Raw genomic sequence first — 23,049 nt, forward strand, 5'->3', positions numbered from 1 at the left:
GAGTTCCCAGTCCTGTGACATACGCAATTGTCGGACCTTTTTCTGTTCTGTGTCCTTCACATTATATATTTCTTTGTCTTTGGAATAGCCTTTTAATAATTATGTATGTGGTATTTTACTATTATATTAATAATTAATAAACAATTGATGTACTTTTTATACATTGGCGTGTTTGTACTCCCTTTTTCTTTTGGTATATTATATTACAACTTGTGTTTTAATATTTTTGTAATCCGATTTGTGTGTGACGCATCAGCACTAAACAGTGTATGTTGGTGAAGTGAAGGGAGAAACTTATAGACATAAATTTAATTTATGGGAGAAAATAACTGAAAATTGGTATGTGCATATGTATTCACCTTTTATGCTATAAAGCCCCTAAAAAATTCTGCTACAGGTAATTACGTTCGTAAGTCACATGTTTAGTGAAAGGAAGCCCACCTGTGTGCAATCTAAGTGTCACATGGCTGTCAGTATGTATACCTCTTTTCTGAAAGGCCACAGAGGCTGCAACACCATGAAGAAAGAGTCACCACTATGGCTACATTCACATTTGCGTTATTGGGCGCAGCGTCGGCGACGCAACCAACAACGCATGTACACAACGAAGCGTTTTGCGACGCATGCGTTGTCATAAGATCCTACAGATCAGGACTTTCGGCGCAGGGAAAACGCTACAAGTAGCGTCCCCTGCGCCCTGTCTTGTGCGTCTATATGACGCATGCGTCGTAAAACGCAGTACAACGCATACCGGCGCATGTCCATGCGCCCCCCATGTTAAAGATAGGGGCGCATGACGCATGTGTCGACGACGCTGCGCCCAACAATGCAAATGTGAACGTAGCCTAAGCCAAAAACACCATGAAGAACCTCCAAACAAGTCAGGGGCAAAGTTATTGAGAAAAACAAGTCAGGGTTGAGTTATAAAAAATATCTCAATCTCTGATGATTCCCCAGAGCACCATCACATGCATGATCAACAAATGGAAAGAATATGGTACCACAACAAACCTGACAAGAAAGGGCCACCCACCAAAACTCTCAGCTTGGGCAACGAAGGCATTAATCAAAGAGGCACCACGGAGACAAAAGGTAACACTGAGGGAGCTGCAGAGTTCCCAAGCAGAGACTGGAGTATCTGTCCATACGACCACAATAAGCCGTACACTCCATAAAGGTGTCCTTCATGGAAAAGTGGGCAGAAACAAAACCTTTACTTTCACATAAAAATTGTAATGCTCATTTTACGTTTTCCAAAAGACGTGTGGGAGACTAAGCAAATGTATGGAGGAAGCTGCTGTGGTCAGATGAGATCAAACTTAAATTTTTTGGCCACCAAGATAAATGCTATGTCTGGTGCCAAACCAACACAGCGCATCACACCAATAACACCATCCCCACAGTGAAATATGGTGGTGGCAGCATCATGCAGTGGGGATGTTTTTCATCAGCAGGGACGGGGAAAATGGTCTGCATCGAGGATGGTGCGAAATACAGAGATGTTTGTGAGCAAAACCTGTTTCACTCTGTCAGTGATTTCAGACTGGGACAGAGGTTCAGCTTTCAATAGGACAATGAAGACTTGAAGATTACTGTTCACCAGAGGAATCCATCTAATTTGAAGGAGCTGGAGTAGTTCTGCCTTCAGGAATGGGCAAAAATCCCAGTGACAAGATTTGGAAAGCTCAGAGACTTATCCAAAGCGACTTCCAGATGTAAATGCTGCAAAAGGAGGCTCTACAAAGTACTGACTTCAGGGAGGTGAATAGTTATGCACACTGAACTTTTCAGTTATTTTGTCCTATTTAACATTTGCTTCGCAATGAAAAAATTAACCAAATGTTCACAGTTGTAGTTATGTTCCTTACATGAACTGATGCAAACCTTCACAAAACAACTGTGAAATTCCAGGTTGTGATGTAGCAAAACACAAAAAATGCTAAGGGGGTGGTGGTGGGGTTGTGGTGGTGACTACTTTTGCAAGCTACTATAGCATTCATCCAGTATTCTCCTAAATGTACATAAGTTACCTCTCACAAAAGCATTCTTCCAATTCTGGGTTATCTGAAGAGGAAATGTCTCCTGTGAAAACCTCATTGGCTTTACCCCCTGCACCTGAAATAACACCACCCTGGCACTGTTCACTGGCTCTGCCAGAGTATCTTTCCTCATCATCAGGATGTTCTATCATCCACATTGCCAAAACAGTAATATTCTGGGGGTCAGCCTCTCGAGCACCTGGAAAAGCACAAACATAGGAAATCACGGAATAATTATTAGGGAATTTTACATTTTATGATGGAAATAGCTTTAAAAGAAGATTACGGTAATAAACCAGCTTAAAATAATTAAAAATTTTGTTAAAGAATAGAGCAAAATATGCAGTCATAATAGCAGCACACCATACCTAGAGAGAAGATGTTTTATCTGTCACTGATCAAAGTCACAAACCCAAAAGCTTAAAGGAGCACTCCAGCATTGTTATATTCCCCCTTTGTTACCAGTGTGTGTATACAAAGTGTATTAAAGTATTGACCCATTGCTGTCCTCTGCCGTTTCCAGCTCTGCTCCGGTCCTCTCCTGCATCACGTGACCATGGTTGCAATGTAAGCCTCTAACAGCCTCGTTCGGAGTCCCAGACTCACATTGAGAAAGTCACCTCCGGCCCACAAACAGGAAGCTGTGTGAGCCTGCATGTCACAACTATGGTCAAGTCATACAGGAGAGGAACGGAGCGGTGTTGGAAACGGCATAAGACAGCGACTAATATTTTTTATTATACACACTACACAAGAAAAACTAATGATTGGCAACACATGTGCTCCTTCCCAAATATCACATATATAGATGAGAAACAGTCAGAATGCCATAAGAAAAAATAAGACAAAAAGGACACTTACCAGTAGCTTCCATGGCTTTCTTGATCTGTCTTATAGAGAAGCCCATTTCTAGTAAAGGTACAACCACAGCAGGAGGTGGGGGAGATGTAGAGAGGCGACTACTGGGATCTGACAGAGCTGTGAAGACAAACAAGAAATTAAAATCAACCAAGACTACAAATGAAAGCATCAATACAAAAAGGAATAAGTGAACTGCCTTTTAGCCTCATTATTATTGCAGGTTTTTTTGTACATTTGATAAGTGAAAAAAAAAATCAAGCTTAGAGTTATGGAAACTACAAAAATCTCTGCATAATTGCCATCGTTCAAACAATAAACTGAATTAAATCGTGTACAGAAATATGCACTCCAGATATGAAGTTTACAATAAAAATAGAATCTAATCTGATTTTAAAGCGGCTGTCCGACACAGATTAGAAATCTTTTTTGCCTTGATTTTCTTGGAGGCATTCTCGCCTACCACCAGCCCCACTGACCAGAGCTGGCTACCCAGAGGTCAGCGCTGAGTCGGATGTCTGCTTCATTTGAAAGTCACAGGAATTCTGAAAACTGCGATTTGGCTGCAACGGTCAGGTGATTAGGAGCCCAACAGTGGATGGATCTCTAATGACATGCTCTTCCAGTCACCTGACCACTGCAGCCAATCACAGGCTTCAGCAAACCTGTGACTTTCAAATGGTGAAGACATCACCTCTGGAGGCAGTGCAGCCTGTGCTGGATCCATTAATCTGCTGGCAAGCAAGCCTTACTTTTTTATATCTTAAAAGCATCCATGCTTAAAAATGTAATTTTTATCTGAGTCAGATAACCCATATAATTCATGTGTCCAGGTACAAGAGGCAGGTCTGCACCGACTCCTCACCTAAGCTTCTCCTGCACACATAAGGCGAGACCCATCAGTGTTCCCCAACTCCGGTCCTCAAGAGCCACCAACAGGTCATGTTTTGAGGATTTCCTTAGTATTGCATAGGTCATTGAATGCTTGCCTGTCCAGGTGATGCAATTATCACCTGTGCAATACTAAGGAACTCCTGAAAACATGACCTGTTGGTGGCTCTTGATGACCGGACTTGGGGAACACTGGTCTAGAAGAAGAGGCATAAAGAAGACAGCAGGGACCTGCCTCTTAAATTCATCTCTTTGCCCCCGACTACGTTTTCCTCTGTGTATTTCTCTGAAACGCCCCAGTGCATCAGAGTAAAATATAGATGCTTTTAGCAATGAAGCCAGTATCTGATTCTGTTTTCAGCCAGTATATGTAATGTAATAGGTTCCCAATATAAGACAGATCGTTGTTTGCATGATATGGTTAATTGTACACTCACCAGTACGGTTGGTATGTCTTGATGGCTGAGAGTCGGGAGAGGTCAGGCTCTGCCTTCTTCCCACTTCATCAGTGGGTGATGTGGGCAGTGATGTGATTGGAGGGGTCTGTGCACGACGGGTGGGCATCACTGTTGTTGTTGGGTAGCTTGAAAACATTTGCCTAAAAGAGGAAATGTAAAATGCTAAAGGTGTATGAAATATCAAAATATTCCTGACAGTCGGTCAGTGGGTGTATTGGAGGGCTCAAGTTGCAAGGTCCCATCCAACCAAGAGAAAGATCTACATAGACGGTGTGTTCTCCCTGTGCCTCTGTAAGATTCTTCAGTCCTTTGCTTTCCTGCCACACTCCAAAACAAAAACATACTGGTCGGTTCATAGGTATCCTATGAAGCCAAACTAACAAACAAGTGGAGGCTGCTACCGGATTAGGGCACAGTACTCAGTACTCAGCCGGCAGAGCCGGGCTACTGTAGTCTTGGGTAAAGGCTATGTAAGGCATGCAGTGTGAACCAAGGTGACAATGAAATGGTGGACCAAGGAGAGGTATTCACATTTCATACGATCATTATAATAAAGTGTAGAGAAGCTCCTTAGCACATCTGGACCACTGAAATGAGAAATAGTCTATTTACATGGGCAATGAATGTGTAGAGTACCTCAACAAGCTGAGAGGCATTACTCCAGGAGACTCGGATGCTGGCACGGTTTCAGTGTCAGTGACCGGTGTGGTAGCGGTGGTAGTGTCTTCAAGCGAGCTGCTCATGAAAGACGTGGTGCTGGATGCCGATGGGCTCGTGGTAACTGGTGTTTGAGCTTGTTGAATTTGATCATTATCCTCAGCTTGTTGGTCTATGTCTGGAGGAAAGGCAGACATATTGCAAACAGTCACTCAACTGCAAAACCCCCCCCCCCCAAAAAAAAAAAAACGCCAAACCAAAAGAGCAAAAGGCAGCAAGTTATCCCCATTCATTAGGATAGGATAAAACTTGCTGATCGCTGGCACCTTCAGTGATCCAGAAATCTGCAACCCCGTCATGAGCGAAGGTGCACAATCACATTCACTGTCTACGAAACTGACAGAGGGAGCAGGGTAGAGTGCTCAGCAATCTGCCACAATCCCATGGATAATGAAGCCATTCGGGATGGAACTGCAGGAGCCCCACGCTCAGGGATCCATAGAATTCCAGGATCGCTGAGGGGTCCCACCAATGGGCACCCAGGAATCATCAAATTAGTATCCTATGGATATTCGAATTTTATTTTGTAAAAACTCTTTAGACACATGATTGTACATGAAATGCTCATTTCTATTCTGACCGCAAATTTACAAAATAATATTTTCCGCTAGAAAGCCCTGGTAGATAAGGGTAGAACAAGTAAGATAAATGCAATCAGTAGATATTTTGCACAAACAAAAGGAGTATATTTCTATACTGGTTATTACCATAGCAGTAATAACAGTTAGTAGTAGCAGTTATTACCTTATGCAGTAAAGTGAAACCACAAATAAATACGTAGAGTTTTACATGTGGCTTTCTTACGGATTTTATCCTATGCAATGTACTTCTCCTTAAAGGGGCTAAATGGGTATAAATTCTAATAATTCTAGGCCATTTTTATTTTTGCGAGCTATGTTGTTAAGGTCTACATACACTTTGACACTTGTTCGTGGTATAAGCTAGCTAACAATACCCTGCACACCATTAAAAAAACTATGCTTTGTAAAGTAAAAAAAAATAAAACTTAACTAAAACCAGGAAATGCAAAAGGCCAAAAATACTGCTATTCAAACAATGCTATAGAGCATATTCTCTGTGGCATACCTTGTCTAATCCTGCTGCCAAATTGCTCTTCCAGTAGTCCATGTACCACCAGCTTGTAAATCATGGCTTGCGCTCTCTCCAAATCAGCCAGTCCCAATGCCCTTTTTATGGGTGATCTCATAACAGCCCTCTTCACCATGTGACGCATCAAAAATTGAAGGGCAGCTCTCATCTCAACATCCTCATGTATGACGGGAGAGCTCGCGCAATCTGAATTGTGTCCATTCTCGGCCAGTACCTTTGGAATAAGAAGCAGCTCAGCATATTTACTGCAGCTTAGCAGCGCTCCCAAGGATTTCATGGCTCCTAAATTTATGTAGGATAATTGAACAGCCCTAATTTCAGATTGGGCAACATCATGGCTCCTTGAGAGGTGGTCATGACTTTTACGTTTCCCATCAATAGAATGATGTTGTTGATCACTGGCCGGAGTTTCACCGAGTAGTGTAATAGATTCGTTTTCGGACTTAGACGCTATGTTGCTAATTGTTTTCTCCTCGGTTGCCCGTTCTATCGATTCAACGTCGCCCTTCTGCTCGGGGTCTCCCTTCTCTTCGGATTCATGACGGTGTCTCTTTTCGTGGCGTTTAGCACCAGATTTGCCAGGATCTTCGTGGATGCCTGTCAGGTATGTAAGGTCAAGCAGTGTAGAGGCAGTCAGCCCACGGAATCGAGCCACATCGAAGGGAGGGGGGTCACAAGGCTCCAAATTGTAGAGAGGAGTGTCACTAGGCGACCAAAAAGTTGGGAAGCTTTGGTTGAGAAAAAAATCAGAACGACACAGGAAAAGGCAAGTGAGGGACAGACAAGAGGAGAGTACAGGAAATAATGTTGAAAACTGTCAAGTCATTTACAGCAAGCATTCATGAGTAAATATAGGTTCTTATTTAGGAAAACTACTAAAGAACGTGGAGATTTGCCTATAGCAACCATTCAGATTGCGAGGTTCATGGTCACAGCTGCTATGGACAAAACCTTCACTTTTCTGAGGATTAGTTTTCATAAATACACATTTTTGTGACTTTGAAAAAAAAAAAAAAAGAACAGCAATTAAACTCCATAGTATAAGTAGCACAGGACAGACTAGAGGGCAGGACACAACACAAGACATTACGATGGACAAAGCAAAGATGAAGAAGAAATAATTATGGAACAATACAGTCATTTAGTACACATGGAGAGCAGTGTACCATCATTACATCCAGCAATATCACATTGTTATCTATAGACTACAGGCCCCTATACACATTAGATGAACGTTGGCTAAAACCGCCTGTATGGATGGGTACAGGCCATAGTCTAATGTGTATTAGGACTCCCAGATAGATGATGGCCGGGGACAGACGGATCTGGCGTGTCCATTTATGTTGTTTCTAGAGACAGTCTGGAAACGGTGCTCTCACGGAGAACACAGAAGCGCGTGGCAGAACGAGCATTCCTGCGAATGGGAAATTCGAGAGAGATAGCGGTCGGGTGAACGATCAGTCAAACCATCGTTTGTCCCAACAATTCGCTAAAGTGTAAGGGGAGGGGACTTAACAGTTAAAATAACAGAACAGTCATGATCAGCGGCTTTTTGTTTGCGTTTTCCCCCAAAATAAATGAACTGGCTTTGTGTTCATAGTAATACAATATCACTTATTAAAAGGAGGTTCTCAGGAATAGAAAAGACTACTGAAGGAAATATCATTATAAATAAACCCTTATGTAATGTGAATTTAACTCATTAAAGACTCAACCTTTTTAAAGCTTTGAGACAAATTATTTTTGTTGTATGTTCTTTCTTTGTTAAAATCCAACAGCCAGTATTTTATTCTTTTATCAATGTAGCTAAATGACTGCTTGTTTTTTGTTAAATGAGTTGGCACCATTTTGGGCTACATGTAACCTATTACCAAACTTTTATCACCTCTTTATAGGGAGACAGAAAAAGAAAAACAGCTTTTTATATTTAAATTTTTTTACTTTTAAAGGGAAGCTGTCAGCAGGGTCAACCCTCCTAAGACGTCTATATGGACATGTAGGTCGTGCCCATGGAGTGGAATAAAATGATACCTTGATAGTGCAATCCGATGTCTTATTCCAGAGATATCTAAAAAAAATTTCATATGTAAATGAGCTGCTAAGATCTATGGACCAGACACTGATCACTATAGGAATCTGCCTCCAGAGATTATTATAAATAAAACGGGACATTACGAGATTGAGACACTTGATTTATGAGATAAAAATTAAAACAATGGTTACTATTTAATTTCTCTTGTACAGTGTTCGTTACAATCTTACTGCAGAGCGGTGTGTGATTTTGACAGCAAAGGGTCAGTCACTGCATGTCTCACACTGGTAACGTTCCCTTTCATTTATATGCAGCTCTGGAGGCAGATTCTCATGGAGATCAGTGTCCAGCCAATAGATCTTAGCAGCTCTTTCATGTATAAGAGAAACAAAATTCTCTGGAACAAGCCAATGGGTCTCGGATATCAAGGTATCATTTTATTATACTTTCTATGACTTGCATCCCATACAGACGGCTTAGGACAGTTGAGTCTACTGACAGACTCCCTTTAAATTTTATGCTATTCATGTGCTAAACAAATAAAAGTGTTACTTTTATTCTATAGGTCACCCTGAATATGGAAATATCAAAAGTATATAGCTTTATTTAAGTCTTACAACTTTTATACAAAAAATAAATACTTAGAACATGGAGAAACAAAAACAAATGATTTTATCAGAGAGCCACAGATTTTTACAATTTTCTGTCAAAGGCGCTGTATGAGGGATTATTTTTTTGCTTCTCAAGTATTCAATGATACCATTTTCTGACACATGTGACACGGTTTAAAAAAAAAATACTGAGGTGGAATGTACAAAAGAAACAATAATTCTGGTTTTATTTTCCTTAAAACACTGTTTACTATTGCAGGTCAATATCATAATACCCAATTTATGTAGTTATTTATTTACTGCTTTTACAAAAAATAAAAATACTAACATTTTTGATGGGTTCACTAAATTTTGGGTCAGATTTATTTTTCCATAGGCATTTGTATAAGGGATTATTTTATGGGACAAACTGTATTTTTTACTGGTGCCATTTTTGGTAAGTAAATACAACTTTTATCACTTTTTCTTCACTTTTTTTTGTGATGATAAAAAGAAAACCTCAGCAATCCTTGAACTGTTTTCACACTTTTCTTACAGTGTTCACCATGCAAGATAAATAATGGTACCTTTTTATTGTAAGGATCCATACAATTACAGCAATATCCAATTCCTATCATGTTTATAATATCTTTTTATCAAAAATTATTTTTTGCATCATGTCCCCAAAACTAAAATTGAACCATTTAGACCTTCATATAGTGGATTTATCCCTTACAAAAATCATACTGGCACTGTAGATTCTAGTAAATTTGTGTAATGTAATAAAACTTTTTCTAATTGTGAATGAGAGGGTTTTGGTGCACTCTTTGAATGGCCAAAGGCCTCGTCTCATAGTGATCGGCAGCACTCACTTTGTTATGCGCTCTGATCTAACTCACCAACCTTGCACATACTGAACCTATCTGATCTAATAGAGAGATATCAGAGGTGCTAAGGTAAGAAGATACTGCTCACACTGCTGTCCATTAGGTCTGTCTGACCTAATACAGGAGACATCAGAGGTGCTAAGGTAAGAATAGGCTGCTCACACTGCTGTCCACCATGTCTGTGTGACCCAACGCAGGAAATATCAGGGTTGCTAAGGTAAGAAGATGCTGCTCACACTGCTGTCCACTAGGTCTGTCTGACCCAATGCAGGAAATATCAGAGGTGCAGAGGTAAGAAGAGGCTGCTCACACTGCTGTCCACCATGTCTGTCTGACCTGATATAGGAGATATCAGGGGTACAGAGGTAAGAATAGGCTGCTCACACTGCTGTCCACTAGGTCTGTCTGACCTAATACAGGAGATATCAGGGGTGCAGAGGTAAGAATAGGCTGCTCACACTGCTGTCCACCATGTCTGTCTGACGTAATACAGGAGATATCAGGGGTGCTGAGGTCAGAATAGGCTGCTCACACTGCTGTCCACCAGGTCTGTCTGAACTAGTACAGGAGATACCAGAGGTTCTGATGTAAGAATAGGCTGCTCACACTGCTGTCTACCATGTCTGTCTGACCTAATACAGGAGATATCAGGGGTGCAGAGGTAAGAATAGGCTGCTCACACTGCTGTCCACCATATCTGTCTGACCCAATACATGAAATATCAGGGGTGCAGAGGTAAGAATAGGCTGCTCACACTGCTGTCTACCATGTCTGTCTGACCTAATACAGGAGATATCAGGGGTGCTGAGGTCAGAATAGGCTGCTCACACTGCTGTCTACCAGGTCTGCCTGAACTAGTACAGGAGATACCAGAGGTTCTGAGGTAAGAATAGGCTGCTAACGCTGTTGTACACTCTGTCTATTTGATCTAATACTCTAGAAACGACTAGTCTCACTGCTGTCCACGCTTTCTGGCTTTCTGAAAAACGATACAAGGTATTGTTATCTCAAGAGCCACTGTAGTGGAGCTTCCTACTGCACATGCTCACATTACATGCACCTTTCCTATTAACATTTAAGACCGTTTTTTGTAAGCATAACAGGACAACTGCCATTTTAATTCCACAGTGATTATCTCCCTAGATAAAACTGAGGATTTAAAGTTAAATATAATTAAAACATTACATTTAAATCATAATTAAATGCCTTTAGAATATGTTTAGAATAACACTTCCTTTAGTTATTTTTTCTATTAACATAGAACGCCTTTAATTGGCCAAGGACATGCAATCACACAGATCTTTTTGGAATTAGTTATAATTGGAATTAATTCATTTGTTATAAGCTCTATGTGAAAAGAAGGCACGCAAGAAAAGAAGAATTACTAAAGAATAAAAAAAGGACAAATGGAAGTTTATAAAGAACACAGTGGTCTTTTTCGCTCCCCTTCTTCCCAGAGCCATAACTTTTTTATCTTTCCGTCAATATGGCCATGTCAGGGCTAGTTTTTTTGAGGGACGAGTTGTATTTTTGTATAACACCATTGGTTTTACCATGTTGTGTACTAGAAAATGGAAAAAAGATTCCAAGTGCGACGAGATGGCAAAAAAAAAAAAAAAAAAAAGATGATGAAGTGCCACACTTGTTTTTTGTTTTGCCTTTTTTACTAGGTTCACTAAATGCCAAAACTGACCTCCCATCATGACTCACCAGGTCAGTACGAGTTCATAGACACCAAACATGTCTAGGTTCTTTTTTATCTAAGTGGTGAAAAAAAAAATTCCAAACTTTGTTAAAAAAAAAAATTTAAAAAAAATTGCGCCATTTTCCGATACCCGTAGCGTCTCCATTTTTCGTGATCTGGCGTTGGTTGAGGGCTTATTTTTTGCGTGCCGAGCTGGCGTTTTTAATACCATTTTGGTGCAGATACATTCTTTTGCTCGCCCATTATTGCATTTTAATGCAATGTCGCGGCGACAAAAAAACCCGTAATTTTGGCGTTTTTACTTTTTTTGTCACTACACCGTTTAGCGATCAGGTTAATCCTTTTTTTTTATTGATAGATCAGGCGATTCTGAATGCGGCGATACCAAATATGTGTAGATGTGTAGGTTTGATTTTATTTTTATTGTTTTATTTTGAATGGGGCGAAGGGGAGGTGATTTGCACTTTTATATTTTTAAAAACTTTTTTTTTTTTTTTTTTTTAAACTTTTGCCATGCTTCAATAGTATCCATAGGAGACTAGAAGCTGGCACAACTTGATCGGCTCTGCTATATGGAGGCGATGGTCAGATCGCCTCTATGTAGTAGAATTGCTGACTTGCTATGAGCGCCGACCACTGGATAGCGCTCACAGCAATCATGCACTGACAACCATAGAGGTCTCCAGGAGACCTTGGGTTGTCATGCCGACACACCGGTGACCAACGATCACATGACACAGGTCACCGGTGTGCGTATTTCCGGCGCGACTGCCGGAAGCGCCATTTAAATACCGCAGTCAATTTGACAGCGGCATTTAACTAGTTAATAGCCACGGGTGGATCGCGATTCCACCCACGGTTATTGCGGGCACACGTCAGCTGTCCAAAACAGCTGACATGTCCCCGGAAAGATGTGGGCTCACTGCCGGAGCCCACGTCAAAGGGAGTGATACCGACATCGGTGAACTATTACGCCCGATTTCAGTAAGTGGTTAAAAATCAAGGTATTTGTCCCACCTCCCCTGTTATAAATCATGTTTGCTGGGCAATCATATATATCGTAGATCAAGTATCTGAAGGCCGGTTTTCAGCCCCGCTTCAGTACTCTTCACACTCATGTTACTTCTATTCCGACTTGCCGGATAACACTGGAGTTTGTGTGACTCCAGAAGTCGCTTTTTCAATGTAAACCTACAGAAAGTCAGAAAGAGACTCCATAGACTTACATTGTAAATGCAACTTCCAGCTGAAACATAAACCCCAGTGTGATTTGGCAAGTCAGAATAGAAGTCACATGAGTGAGAAGAGGACTGGAGCCGTGCTGTAAACTGAAGAAGCTGACCAGTGGTGATTATATTAACACGTTTACACACAAATTTGCACAGGTTAAGCTAACAAATTATTGACAGTGCTTCTTTAATAATGGTTTCATGTTTGTGACCCTTATCTTTTGGCAAAAGAAGAGTGACTACAAAGAGCTACTCTAAAGGTACCGTCACACTCAGCGACGCTGCAGCGATACAGACGAGCCGATCGCTGCAGCGTCGCTGTTTAGGTCGCTGTAGAGACGTCACACACAGCAGCTCCAGAACGATGCAGGAGCGATCCTGTGACGTAGCGGCGACTCACTTATCGTTCTCACAGGTCGTTAGCTCCATGTAAAACATTGCTGACATCGTTGCTTTTGCTGTCAAACATGACGATACACGCCGACCTGACGACCAAATAAAGTTCTGGACTTCTAGCTCCGACCAGCGATATCACAGCGGGATCCAGATCGCTGCTGCGTGTCAAACACAACGAGATCGCTAACCAGGACGCTGCAACGTCACGGATCGTTGTCGTTCTCGTTGTAAAGTTGCTGAGTGTGAAGGTACCTTAACTCTGTAGGATCCAGTACGTAGGTACTTTATGAGAGATTAACATTAGGCAGGTTCCCAGCAACGAGAATCGCCTTATCATGGCTGCTGGGTACACATGAATTGGCCAATTTATGAGCCAAGTATTCTAGAGAAGTAATGCAATTCAAATGTCACATATTTCATGTTTGCATGCTATAGCGCTACAGAGTGCTATTTTATTTGTTTGGTACTTTATCAGAGAGCCCCTGAATTTTAACAGGAACTGTGCCATGCCTGATTTTCGCTGTAGTGGCGTTGCATCTAAAAATCAAACACTTGCTGATCAACCTCCACACAATTACAGCCAATAGCCGAGTATCTTAGCTGTGGAACACCATATGCTCAGTTTATACCCTTAGTGATCTAAGTCATGAATGCACCTCGGTTTCTTAATAGAAATACATAAGATCTCAAAAGATAAATAAATATATATAAGAAGTACTCTAACGCTGAAGATGAGAAATAATCATACCTGATAGTGATCTCTGCCTCGTCCCATTGAACTTTGGCAGAAGTGCTGCCCTCCTTCACCACACCCAACAGAGTGGCATGACGACCCGTTTGCTTATGGACACATCTGCCACCCACCCTAAGTCCAGTGTCCACTCCTCCAATGACGGCCAAGACCGGCCACACTTCTACACACAGAGTTTTCAGCTGTGTTTCCCCAAGCTCCGCCAGGCCATGTCTTGAATGCTTCCCCTTATCGTCTTCTTTCTCATCACGAGTTTCATGCTCTTCCCTACTCTGGACCGAACGACTTTTCTTTAACTTGGCACCTGCTTCTCTCAGGCAACCTTTGATTTTTTGCAAACGCTCCACCATTTTTTTGTTTATGCAGTGAGTCCAACGTTCAGTGCGATGCAATATTCGGAGAAGCTGGACACTTGATTCAGCCAAGACAGTGGCTACAGGACTACAGATAGGATCCCCTGGTAATAAATCTCTAGGAGTGCCTCTCATCTGCATGTCACAGATCTTTACCTAAAACACAAAACATTTCTTTGCTGAACATAACACCTCTATTAACCTGTTAGATTTTATTATGGGCGCTTAATGTGATAAAAGTAAACTAATTAGATAATAACTGTACCTTCTCTCCAGGGTTACTACTGTAAAACATTACACAAGGGTACAATTCTGCTGCATCAATATCCTCAAATGCCAGTTTAGGCTCCTGTGGACGAAAAAAGAAAAACATTTTTTGAAGATTTACAGTACGTTATAGATACAAAAATGCCGCTATAGCAAAGAAGAATTGATATAAAGCTATGGCATACAAAAGCTTAAAAGGGAGCTCATCTCACCTCCCCATTTTTACCAAAGGACACGGTTCGTGCTTCCATGTCAAGGACACAGGTAATAAAGTCTCCCTGAGTAAAGCTGGGTAAGGTCAGAGTCTGTTCTCCATTGTGATACAGGTTGCCACTGTATGCTCGGTAGAGCCACATATCTGAGGTGGTTCGGTGATTGAAGTCATGCACAGGCCATCGGGAAACACCGACACATGTGCCCTCATTGCCACGATTTTCTTTCACAATGTAAAACTAAAGAAGAGAAGCCAGTAAGATATGTCACTTAAGGGTTTACTCACATCTTCTAAAAAGAGAAAATAAACAAAGTGATAGGAAAAAACAAAATGTTTATTAAAATTTGCCCCATTCTCCCCAAACTCTCAAAATGATCAGTTCAGACCAGTCTGATGGCTGTACCGCTATTCCGAAAGGAGCGCTCTCCCAGGCTATTCTGGGTAGGTATAGGTAGGTAGGTAGCGTTGTCTCTGCAGTATGGAGGAAACAGCAGGACGCTGAAGCCATCGGAGCAGCACCTGCAGGCTCTGAAGGATAAAGTCTACAAGCGGTGCGTTCCTTGCCTACCAAACCGGCAACTCTCAGACTGCAGGGTGGCTGGCAACCTAGGCAATGAGCTGGACACAATAGAATTAATCGCTCTGTTCTTGAGAATGGAGAAATGTATATTAAGAGTTAAATTGCAAAGTTGCTGGTTTTTACAAACACTTTGCAATTTTACCCAATTAAGACAAGGCAATGTCTTTAATGTTATATTTTATGGTTTACTGCTCGGTTCACTGGGGACTGAGACCCAGCAGCGATGGCCCAGTATTCAGGGTGATTACAAGCTATTTCCTAGTGAGCCTGTAAGCACTGCCTTGAGGCCGTCCAAGGTTGCTGGAGTGCGCCATTTGCTCCTAATCCTGGTCAGCTTCTGCCCCACTGTGCTTCTGATGCTTTAGAAGTAAAGGTGTCTTCTATAACAGAATCAGGAGTGCACAAACTGAGCCAGCAGTTTGACAATGTCACTGTCCTGAACTGTCAACAAGGAGCGCTAGTCCACCAGAAATGAAGACGTCGTGAAGCTGAGAAGTGCTGCGCCAAGACAGAAAATTGCATTAACCATTTACAAATGGAAACTATGCTACAATATTTTAAAGTCTCAGTTACTTAAAGGGGTTGTCCACTTCTAGGACAACCCTATCTTGAACTAAATATTTGGCCCTGATAAAATAAATAAACCATACTCGCCTCCAGTGCCAGCTCCGCTCCAGTGGTGTCAGCACTTATGGTCCCGGCGCTGTGATGCAGTGAAATCACACATGATGCCCAAAGCCCAGTCAGTGCTGGGTTTTTTTATTTTATTGGGGCCAAACATTTAGTTTAAGAAGGGGGTGTCCTAGTAGTGGACAAACTCTTTAAATAAAAAGTTATACATTTCATGCAAAATTGCACAATGTGATTGAAAACAATAAGGAGAGAACAATGCCAACAACTCAGGGGAATTGAATGTCACAAAAGCAAATCAACTTATTGCTGATTGCAAAAAAAAAAAAGCAGAAATGAGTATTCATAAATCCTGCATGATCCTTAAGGATGCACATAATAAGACCCATAAGTGCAGGTACATTTCCAAGGCAGTGTTTCACGCCTGGAGTCATTCCTGACGCTCATTCCCCGCACCTTTAGATTGCCTTCTCTTTGTACTTTTCAACATGTTATAGTACTATATGGATATTTCTTTATATTTGTTCAACAATCCAGAAAGTTTAATAATCTTACCTTCCACTGATAGCAACCGGACGTCACCCCAGTTGATGCTAGGCCATACCCCTTACCCCCACTTCCATGAGTGAGAATTTGGCCATTTTCCACAAGGCAACATTGGGCTTTCTCAGGATCAAATGAAACCTCCTGAATAGGAAGGTCTTCCTCCTCCTCCTCCACTTCCCCTTGCTTCTGTAAGTAATGATGCGGATTTGTTTTTATTTTCTATTAGATCAAGCTTTTTACTTTCCTATTGTCAAATATCAATGTGGATTACCTGCAGTCTTGATTCTTGCTCTTTCTCCTTCAACTGATGAGAATGCTTAGCCTGAGCGATGGGGGTCTCCCACATACAGTCTGAAAGAAGAGAGAAGAGGCGCTCTACCACCTGGAAAAGGGAAGAATTAAAGTTTAGTGGACAAACCAATATTTTCTTTAGACTTCACATGTACGTTTCCTGTATTGCTTGCACATGGATTATGAAGTTCATGTACAGTTATTGCTAAGAGAAAATGCAAATAAATAAATATTGAAAACTTGATTTCTTTCACATTAAACAATATAAGTGCAAATTGCCTTATTCCTTAAATTATAAAAATGATTTCATTTGTGCGTGCTACAATTAGAAAAAATTTACTGAAGGACATTCATTTTTTAGGCCCATGTAACCATGTTTCAATACAGCTTAGAAATCACATGGACATGAACTTTTCTACAAGGGTCTTAAGAGTTAGATCATGGTAATGTCCGAGTCTTTCAGTTGGTCAAAGTGCAAGCAAAAATGTAAAATTCATCTCAATGTATCTTTCAAATGCTTTGGGGGTAAATAATCCTGCTAAATCTGAGAAGGTAGTGTATGACATAGGATCACTTTTGTCAGAGGGCTTTCCCAACAGCCCGGCCTCATAACTCAATGATCATTACATGCACTGAATCAACCACAGATCAAGCTTATCCAAACAGCAGAGAAACTATACCTGTGCCATCTGGTCGTCATCCACACTGGACTCGCATGCGGGCAGAACGGCCTCTAGGACATGTAGGGCCAGAAGTCTTGTTCTTAAATTCCCTACAAGAGGGACACCTGCAGAAGATTTGGGATAGAGAGTCAAATACCAAATGTCACAATAAGCTCATAATAGTAAATGCTATGCTATGTTATTCTACCCATTAGGCCAAGTTCACACAAATGTATATTCGAGAAAAGAAAAAAAATACAGAAAACGCGGACAATTTTTTTTCTTAATTTGTCATGCCTGAATAGTGTCCTATGTTAAAGAATTACAATGCATCCATAAATATCAGATGCTGTGCAGTGGCTCCGTACGGCAACTGTTTATTTCTTGTGCATCCATAGACATGAATGAGAGGGTCTCATCCAACCCCCAGAATAAACTAGGTGCATGTCGCGATTTTTTTTTTCTAACATGCAGATTTAGTCCACAAGAAAAAAAACAAGGCGCATCTACATTGCCCCACTGAATAACAATAGCTTGAGGGACGTTTTTTCTTGTAGGGCAAAGATCACACAATGTTAAAAACAGTCAGCAGGTTGCATCCGTGTGCAGTCTGAATTTTTCACAGACCCATGGACTTGTGTAAGGATGAATTTCATATGTGACTCAGATCATAAACATACTTGCCTTTGTTTTTTTTTTGTTCTTTTTTTGCAGGGACACGGTCAGCAAAAAAACACCCCGGACATGTGTACAGCAGCTTAGAACATGTGACCATTATAATCCATCTTTGTAAAACACAGATATAACATGTATTTGAAAAACTGACGTCTCGCGACCCTTAGCACACGCAGTGTTAGTTATACCTGAGCTGCACTTCTGAGAAGCAATATTCATTAAGACTTCTGTCCACTTAGGAGATGCCATCTTAGACTGTATAGCCTTGGAAGACACTACTCTGCGTAGGAAGACCAAAAAGTCTCCAAGATGCAGCTCTGCAGTACGTTGCTTCCGGAGTGTAGCTGGAAGAAAAAGGACTAGGTAATACTCACTACTGAATGCTGCAAAACATACTCCACTCATACTGCTTTAGACCCCATCGAGGAATGGCGTCAACTCCCACTTCAATGTCATAAATGTGATCATCTCTATTACTCAAAGGAATAAAAGATCATGTAGAGCGGGGGAAAAATACCCGGGTACTATGCACAGAATGATATTATCGCTCCAAATGTCAGAGTATATTTCACCTGAGAACCCATATGCCACTGATCTGTGAGTGTTCATTCATGTTACATTACATCACATATTCCCCTGACAAAGCGAACCCAAAACGTGCATCTGACACTTTGCACTTTTCCTGCGTAATCCTGACTTCCTTCCTGTGTGGCTCATATTTCTAGAGTCCAGCTGAGAAACATCAAGACTTTATCCACAAAGTAAAAGGAGACTTTCACATCTCTGAATAATACAGTATAACTGGCACCAAGAATACAGCAACAATTTATACCCCAGACACTTATAGTCTATATGGTTTTCAGGATCAGAGGGCAGGTTTTCTCAGCAAACATTCACAAGCCTGCTTACTAGTGGTGCAGGACACCAGGTTCTAGCATGGCTTGTGATTTAGCATTTATGCCGCCCCATCCATCTCCTCGGGAGCCAGCCCATCCGTCTCCATGGGAGCCAACCCATTCGTTTCCATGGGAGCCAGCCAACCCATCCATCTCTATGGGGAAGCCAGCCAACCTACATCTCCATGGGAGCCAGCCAACCCATCCATCTCCATGGGAGCCAGCCAACCCATCCATCTCCATGGGAGCCAGCCAACTCATCCATCTCTATGGGGGAGCCAGCCAACCCATCCATCTCCATGGGAGCCAGCCAACCCATCCATCTCCATGGGAGCCAGCCAACCCATCCATCTCTATGGGGGAGCCAGCCAACCCATCCATCTCCATGTGAGCCAGCCAACCCATCCATCTCCATGTGAGCCAGCCAACCCATCCATCTCCATGGGAGCTAGCCAATTCATCCATCTCCATGGGAGCCAGCCAACCCATCCATCTCCATGGGAGCCAGCCAGCCAACCCATCCATCACCATGGGAGCCATTCTATTCAACTCTATGTTGCCAAGATCATAAGATACAAGGATGAGGACAACAGAACTGGGCATGTATGCCTGGGGTTCAGATGGTGGGCTTCCAACCTGCCCACATAAAAAAACAAGGAGATGGGACACAAACAAACAGCGATAACTAGAAAGATGTAATAATTGATGGGGATTGAACTGAAACAGAAATTTTGCATAGTTGTTACCTCTGAAGTCCTTTCTTTCACTCTCTCCCAAGAGCTCAGATTTCCTCTCCTCCTCATTTTCACCAAAGGTAGGCATAACTCCAGCCTGAGAAAGAAGGTTCTTCAGCTGACTACAGAGCAGGTCCAAAAGAGACTGCACCACTTTAGGGCTCAGTTTATCAGCATATGTCCTATAAAAAACAATCGGCAACTATGTATAAACACAAAGCTATACTGGATACACAACAAAATACAGGGAGGCCTCTCCGAGAGGACACTTTAAGGTTATCTTCCTGATTTCTAATATGCATAACATTTGGTGAAACTGAAAATCAGTCACAGAAAACCTGGTTTGGATAAAGGGATGCTCTTTTGGAGAACTACTGTTTGCCAATACAAGTCTTGAGAATAGGGGTGTACAATACATACCCCCAATACTAGTGCAGAAAAGACTGTGCTCATACCCTGCACTAAATAGGGGAGAGTGGTTGTGCATATGGTCAGGTCTTGACCAAGACAAGAATGGTCCCCCAGCCCTCCAGAATGGTGGGGTCAAAATAAACTATTAAAAAAAAAAAGTTTTATGTAATATTTTTTTAAAATTCTGGTAGTATTTTTGTATTATTTTTTCTTACAGGATTATGTAGGCTGCCATTTTGCCAAAGCTGCCACCACATCCATTTCCATGGGAGCCACCCAATCACCAGGAGTTTACTTTTCTATCAATCTGGTCACAAAAAGACTCATTGACATGTATGGGAAAGTGTTGTATCCGTGAAATTATCTAACACGTATAGAGGCATTGTTTAGGCTGGTGAAGAGAAAGTAGGCAGTGAACCGCGTCCATAAACTGCAGCCAATGTGCCTCAGCTTTATAAAGCATTAGTTCCCTTTTACTGTAGCCCTGCCTTCTGACGACAAGAGGCTGCTGCCTCCACAGTACACAGCACAAACTGCACAGTGAACCAAGTGTCATCCTATTATAACTGATCAGTGAAGAACTACCATATATAAAAAAAAAAAAGGTCAGTTTCTCACAATAGACTGTCTGCCCTTCCTGTAATCAGAAACTTGCACATTTAGAATTTTTTTTGTTCTAAGAATTTAATTTGAGATGTTTCTACTGCTTACTTTCTTCAACTTTAAAGGTGGTGATAATTTAATCAAATGACTGTGCTATTGTACTGTCAGGGTTTAGACACATTACATATACTGTCGTACTGTGCACATAAACCATACAGGGTTAATGTTAGTCAATATGGCAGCCCCAGGAAAATAATAAAATATAATTTTATCAATTTTAGATACAAAAACACACAATATATATCCACATGTACAAAAAGAATAATCCTATTAATTTCTCTTCTAAGTAATCAGTACTGCCAACATTAAAAAAAACAATTTTTTCTATTTGTTTTTCTTTGCTTATTTAATGCAGCATAGACTATTCGTAAATAATAATGTAGAAGTTTTTTCATATGCGTTGATATTTTGTTCCCTCTGATAATGGTTGCCCTTAACCCCTTAGTGACAGAGCCAATTTGGATCTTCATGACCGGGCCAATTTTTACAATTCTGACCACTGTCACTTTATGTGGTGATAACTCTGGAACGCTTCAACAGATCCCACTGATCTGACTGTTTTTTCGTGACATATTGTACTTCATAATAGTGGTAAAATGTAATCAATATAACTTGCGTTTATTTCTTACAAAAAAAAAAATGGAAATTTGACAAATTTTGAAAAGTTAGCAATTTTCAAAATTTTTATTTTTGTGCCCTTAAATCAGAGTGGTGTCACACAAAATACAGTAGTTAAACAATTCCCACATGTCTACTTTACATCAGCACAATTTTGGAAAAAATGATAGAAAATACCCAAAAGTAACACCATTCTAAAAACTGCACCCCTCAAGGTGCGCAAAACTACATTCAAGAAGCTTTTTAACCCTTCAGGTACTAAAGGAACAAATGAACATTTTACTTTTTTCACAAAAAATTTACTTTGGAACCAATTTTTTTTTTATTTTCACAAGGGTATCAGGAGAAAATGGACCACAAAATTTGTTGTGCAATTTCTCCTGAGTATGCAGATACCCCGTATGTGGGGGGAAAACCACTGTTTCGGCGCATGGCAGGGCTCAGAAGGGAGGGAGCACCGTTTGACTTTTTGAACGCAAAATTGGCTGGAATCAATGGTGGCGCCATGTCACGTTTGGAGAGCCTAGCCCCAACCCACACTTTAGCTATCACATCAGAGGAGAAATTAAATGGACAATCAAACTCTTTTTTTGCGGTCTCCGTTATACCGTTAATAACAGTGATTGCAACACTGGGATTGGTAAAAACTGACCCGAATCATGTTCTCTGGGGTCTCAGGTACCCCCGGTAGCTGAGACCCCGGAGAAATTCCAACTCTGGGGGGAGCTATACACTTAATTCTTAGCGTCCCTTAAAAAGCGGCGCTAAGGCACAAGTACCCTTAACTGCCACCGTTAAAAGGCATATCGCCGATCGTTAAGGGGTTAATGCTAACTACATTTCTCGTTATGCCCGATTCTCCTTATAATACTCTTGCTTCTATCTAGTGGCATCATTGATAGATCAGTGAAATAGAGCTGTGCTCCCCGATGTATACCGCAGTCTCAGGGTATCCTATGTAATGGATATACAGCAGTCTCACTGTGTCCTATGTAGTATGTCCAGCAGATTCAGCAAGTCCTATGTGATATATATAGCAGTCTCAGTGTCTTCTATGTGATGCAAATAGCAGTACTAGTGTGTCCTATATGTTAACAGCGAAGTGTAAATGTATCCTATATGATGCAGTTTCAGCCTGCTACTCCTGCTGTTTCATTGCTCTCTTACAGGCCATATTTATGAAACTGTCTAAAAAGTAAAACTGCCTTTGCAGCCCATAGCAACCAATCACAGCAAAGCTTTTATTTGTCAAAATCAGGTTACAAAATTAAAGCTGCTCTATGATTGGTTACTATGGAAAGTAAGCAATTTTTCTTTTACAGATGTTCATAAGTCTTCACGTATATCTACAGTTGCATGGAAAAAATTACAAGAGTCAGAAAGAGGAGCTGGGTACCAAATCGACCCATCCCTGAGATTAATCATAGTGCATATCTTACTAAACACCAAAAGTAGTATAGCATTTTCTTGGAAAAAAAAAAAAAAAAGATGCGCCCTTAATTCAAGACATTTAACCTGCTTCCATAAGGCTGCTTTCACACGTCAGGTTTTTTGTTTCAGGCTAAATCCGGCAAATTTGCAAAAAAAACGGATCCGGCGTAAATTGTGAAATACTGATGCACCGGATCAGTTTTTCTGATTCCGGGGAAAAAAGAGAGAAAGAGAAAGAGAAAGAAAGAGAAAGAGAAAGAGAAAGAAAGAGAAAGAGAAAGAAAGAGAAAGAGAAAGAAAGAGAAAGAGAAAGAAAGAGAAAGAGAAAGAGAAAGAGAAAGAGAAAGAAAGAGAAAGAAAGAGAAAGAGAAAGAAAGAGAAAGAGAAAGAAAGAGAAAGAGAAAGAAAGAGAAAG

At 41.1% G+C, this 23,049-nt stretch overlaps 1 protein-coding gene across 6 annotated transcripts in view; it reads right to left on the reverse strand.

Annotated features, from left to right (window-relative positions):
- The window catches only part of HERC1 (HECT and RLD domain containing E3 ubiquitin protein ligase family member 1), a 194,301-nt gene that overhangs the window by 49,573 nt on the left and 121,679 nt on the right, over positions 1 to 23,049 (reverse strand). For 5 of the 6 annotated variants that reach the window (XM_077264201.1, XM_077264204.1, XM_077264200.1 and 2 more), the window contains 13 exons: positions 19,524 to 19,693; positions 18,070 to 18,225; positions 17,225 to 17,331; positions 16,525 to 16,635; positions 16,263 to 16,439; positions 14,496 to 14,735; positions 14,282 to 14,365; positions 13,661 to 14,172; positions 6,050 to 6,801; positions 4,883 to 5,081; positions 4,226 to 4,386; positions 2,901 to 3,017; positions 2,031 to 2,238 (listed from right to left, as the gene is read on the reverse strand). In XM_077264201.1, the coding sequence (XP_077120316.1) occupies positions 2,031 to 2,238; positions 2,901 to 3,017; positions 4,226 to 4,386; positions 4,883 to 5,081; positions 6,050 to 6,801; positions 13,661 to 14,172; positions 14,282 to 14,365; positions 14,496 to 14,735; positions 16,263 to 16,439; positions 16,525 to 16,635; positions 17,225 to 17,331; positions 18,070 to 18,225; positions 19,524 to 19,693 (2,994 nt within the window). The remainder of the gene's footprint in view (positions 1 to 2,030; positions 2,239 to 2,900; positions 3,018 to 4,225; positions 4,387 to 4,882; positions 5,082 to 6,049; positions 6,802 to 13,660; positions 14,173 to 14,281; positions 14,366 to 14,495; positions 14,736 to 16,262; positions 16,440 to 16,524; positions 16,636 to 17,224; positions 17,332 to 18,069; positions 18,226 to 19,523; positions 19,694 to 23,049) is intronic. The other variant, XM_077264203.1, reaches the window with a different exon arrangement.

Source organism: Ranitomeya variabilis, chromosome 5 (assembly GCF_051348905.1).
Source record: "Ranitomeya variabilis isolate aRanVar5 chromosome 5, aRanVar5.hap1, whole genome shotgun sequence".
Taxonomy (NCBI): Eukaryota; Metazoa; Chordata; class Amphibia; order Anura; family Dendrobatidae; genus Ranitomeya; species Ranitomeya variabilis.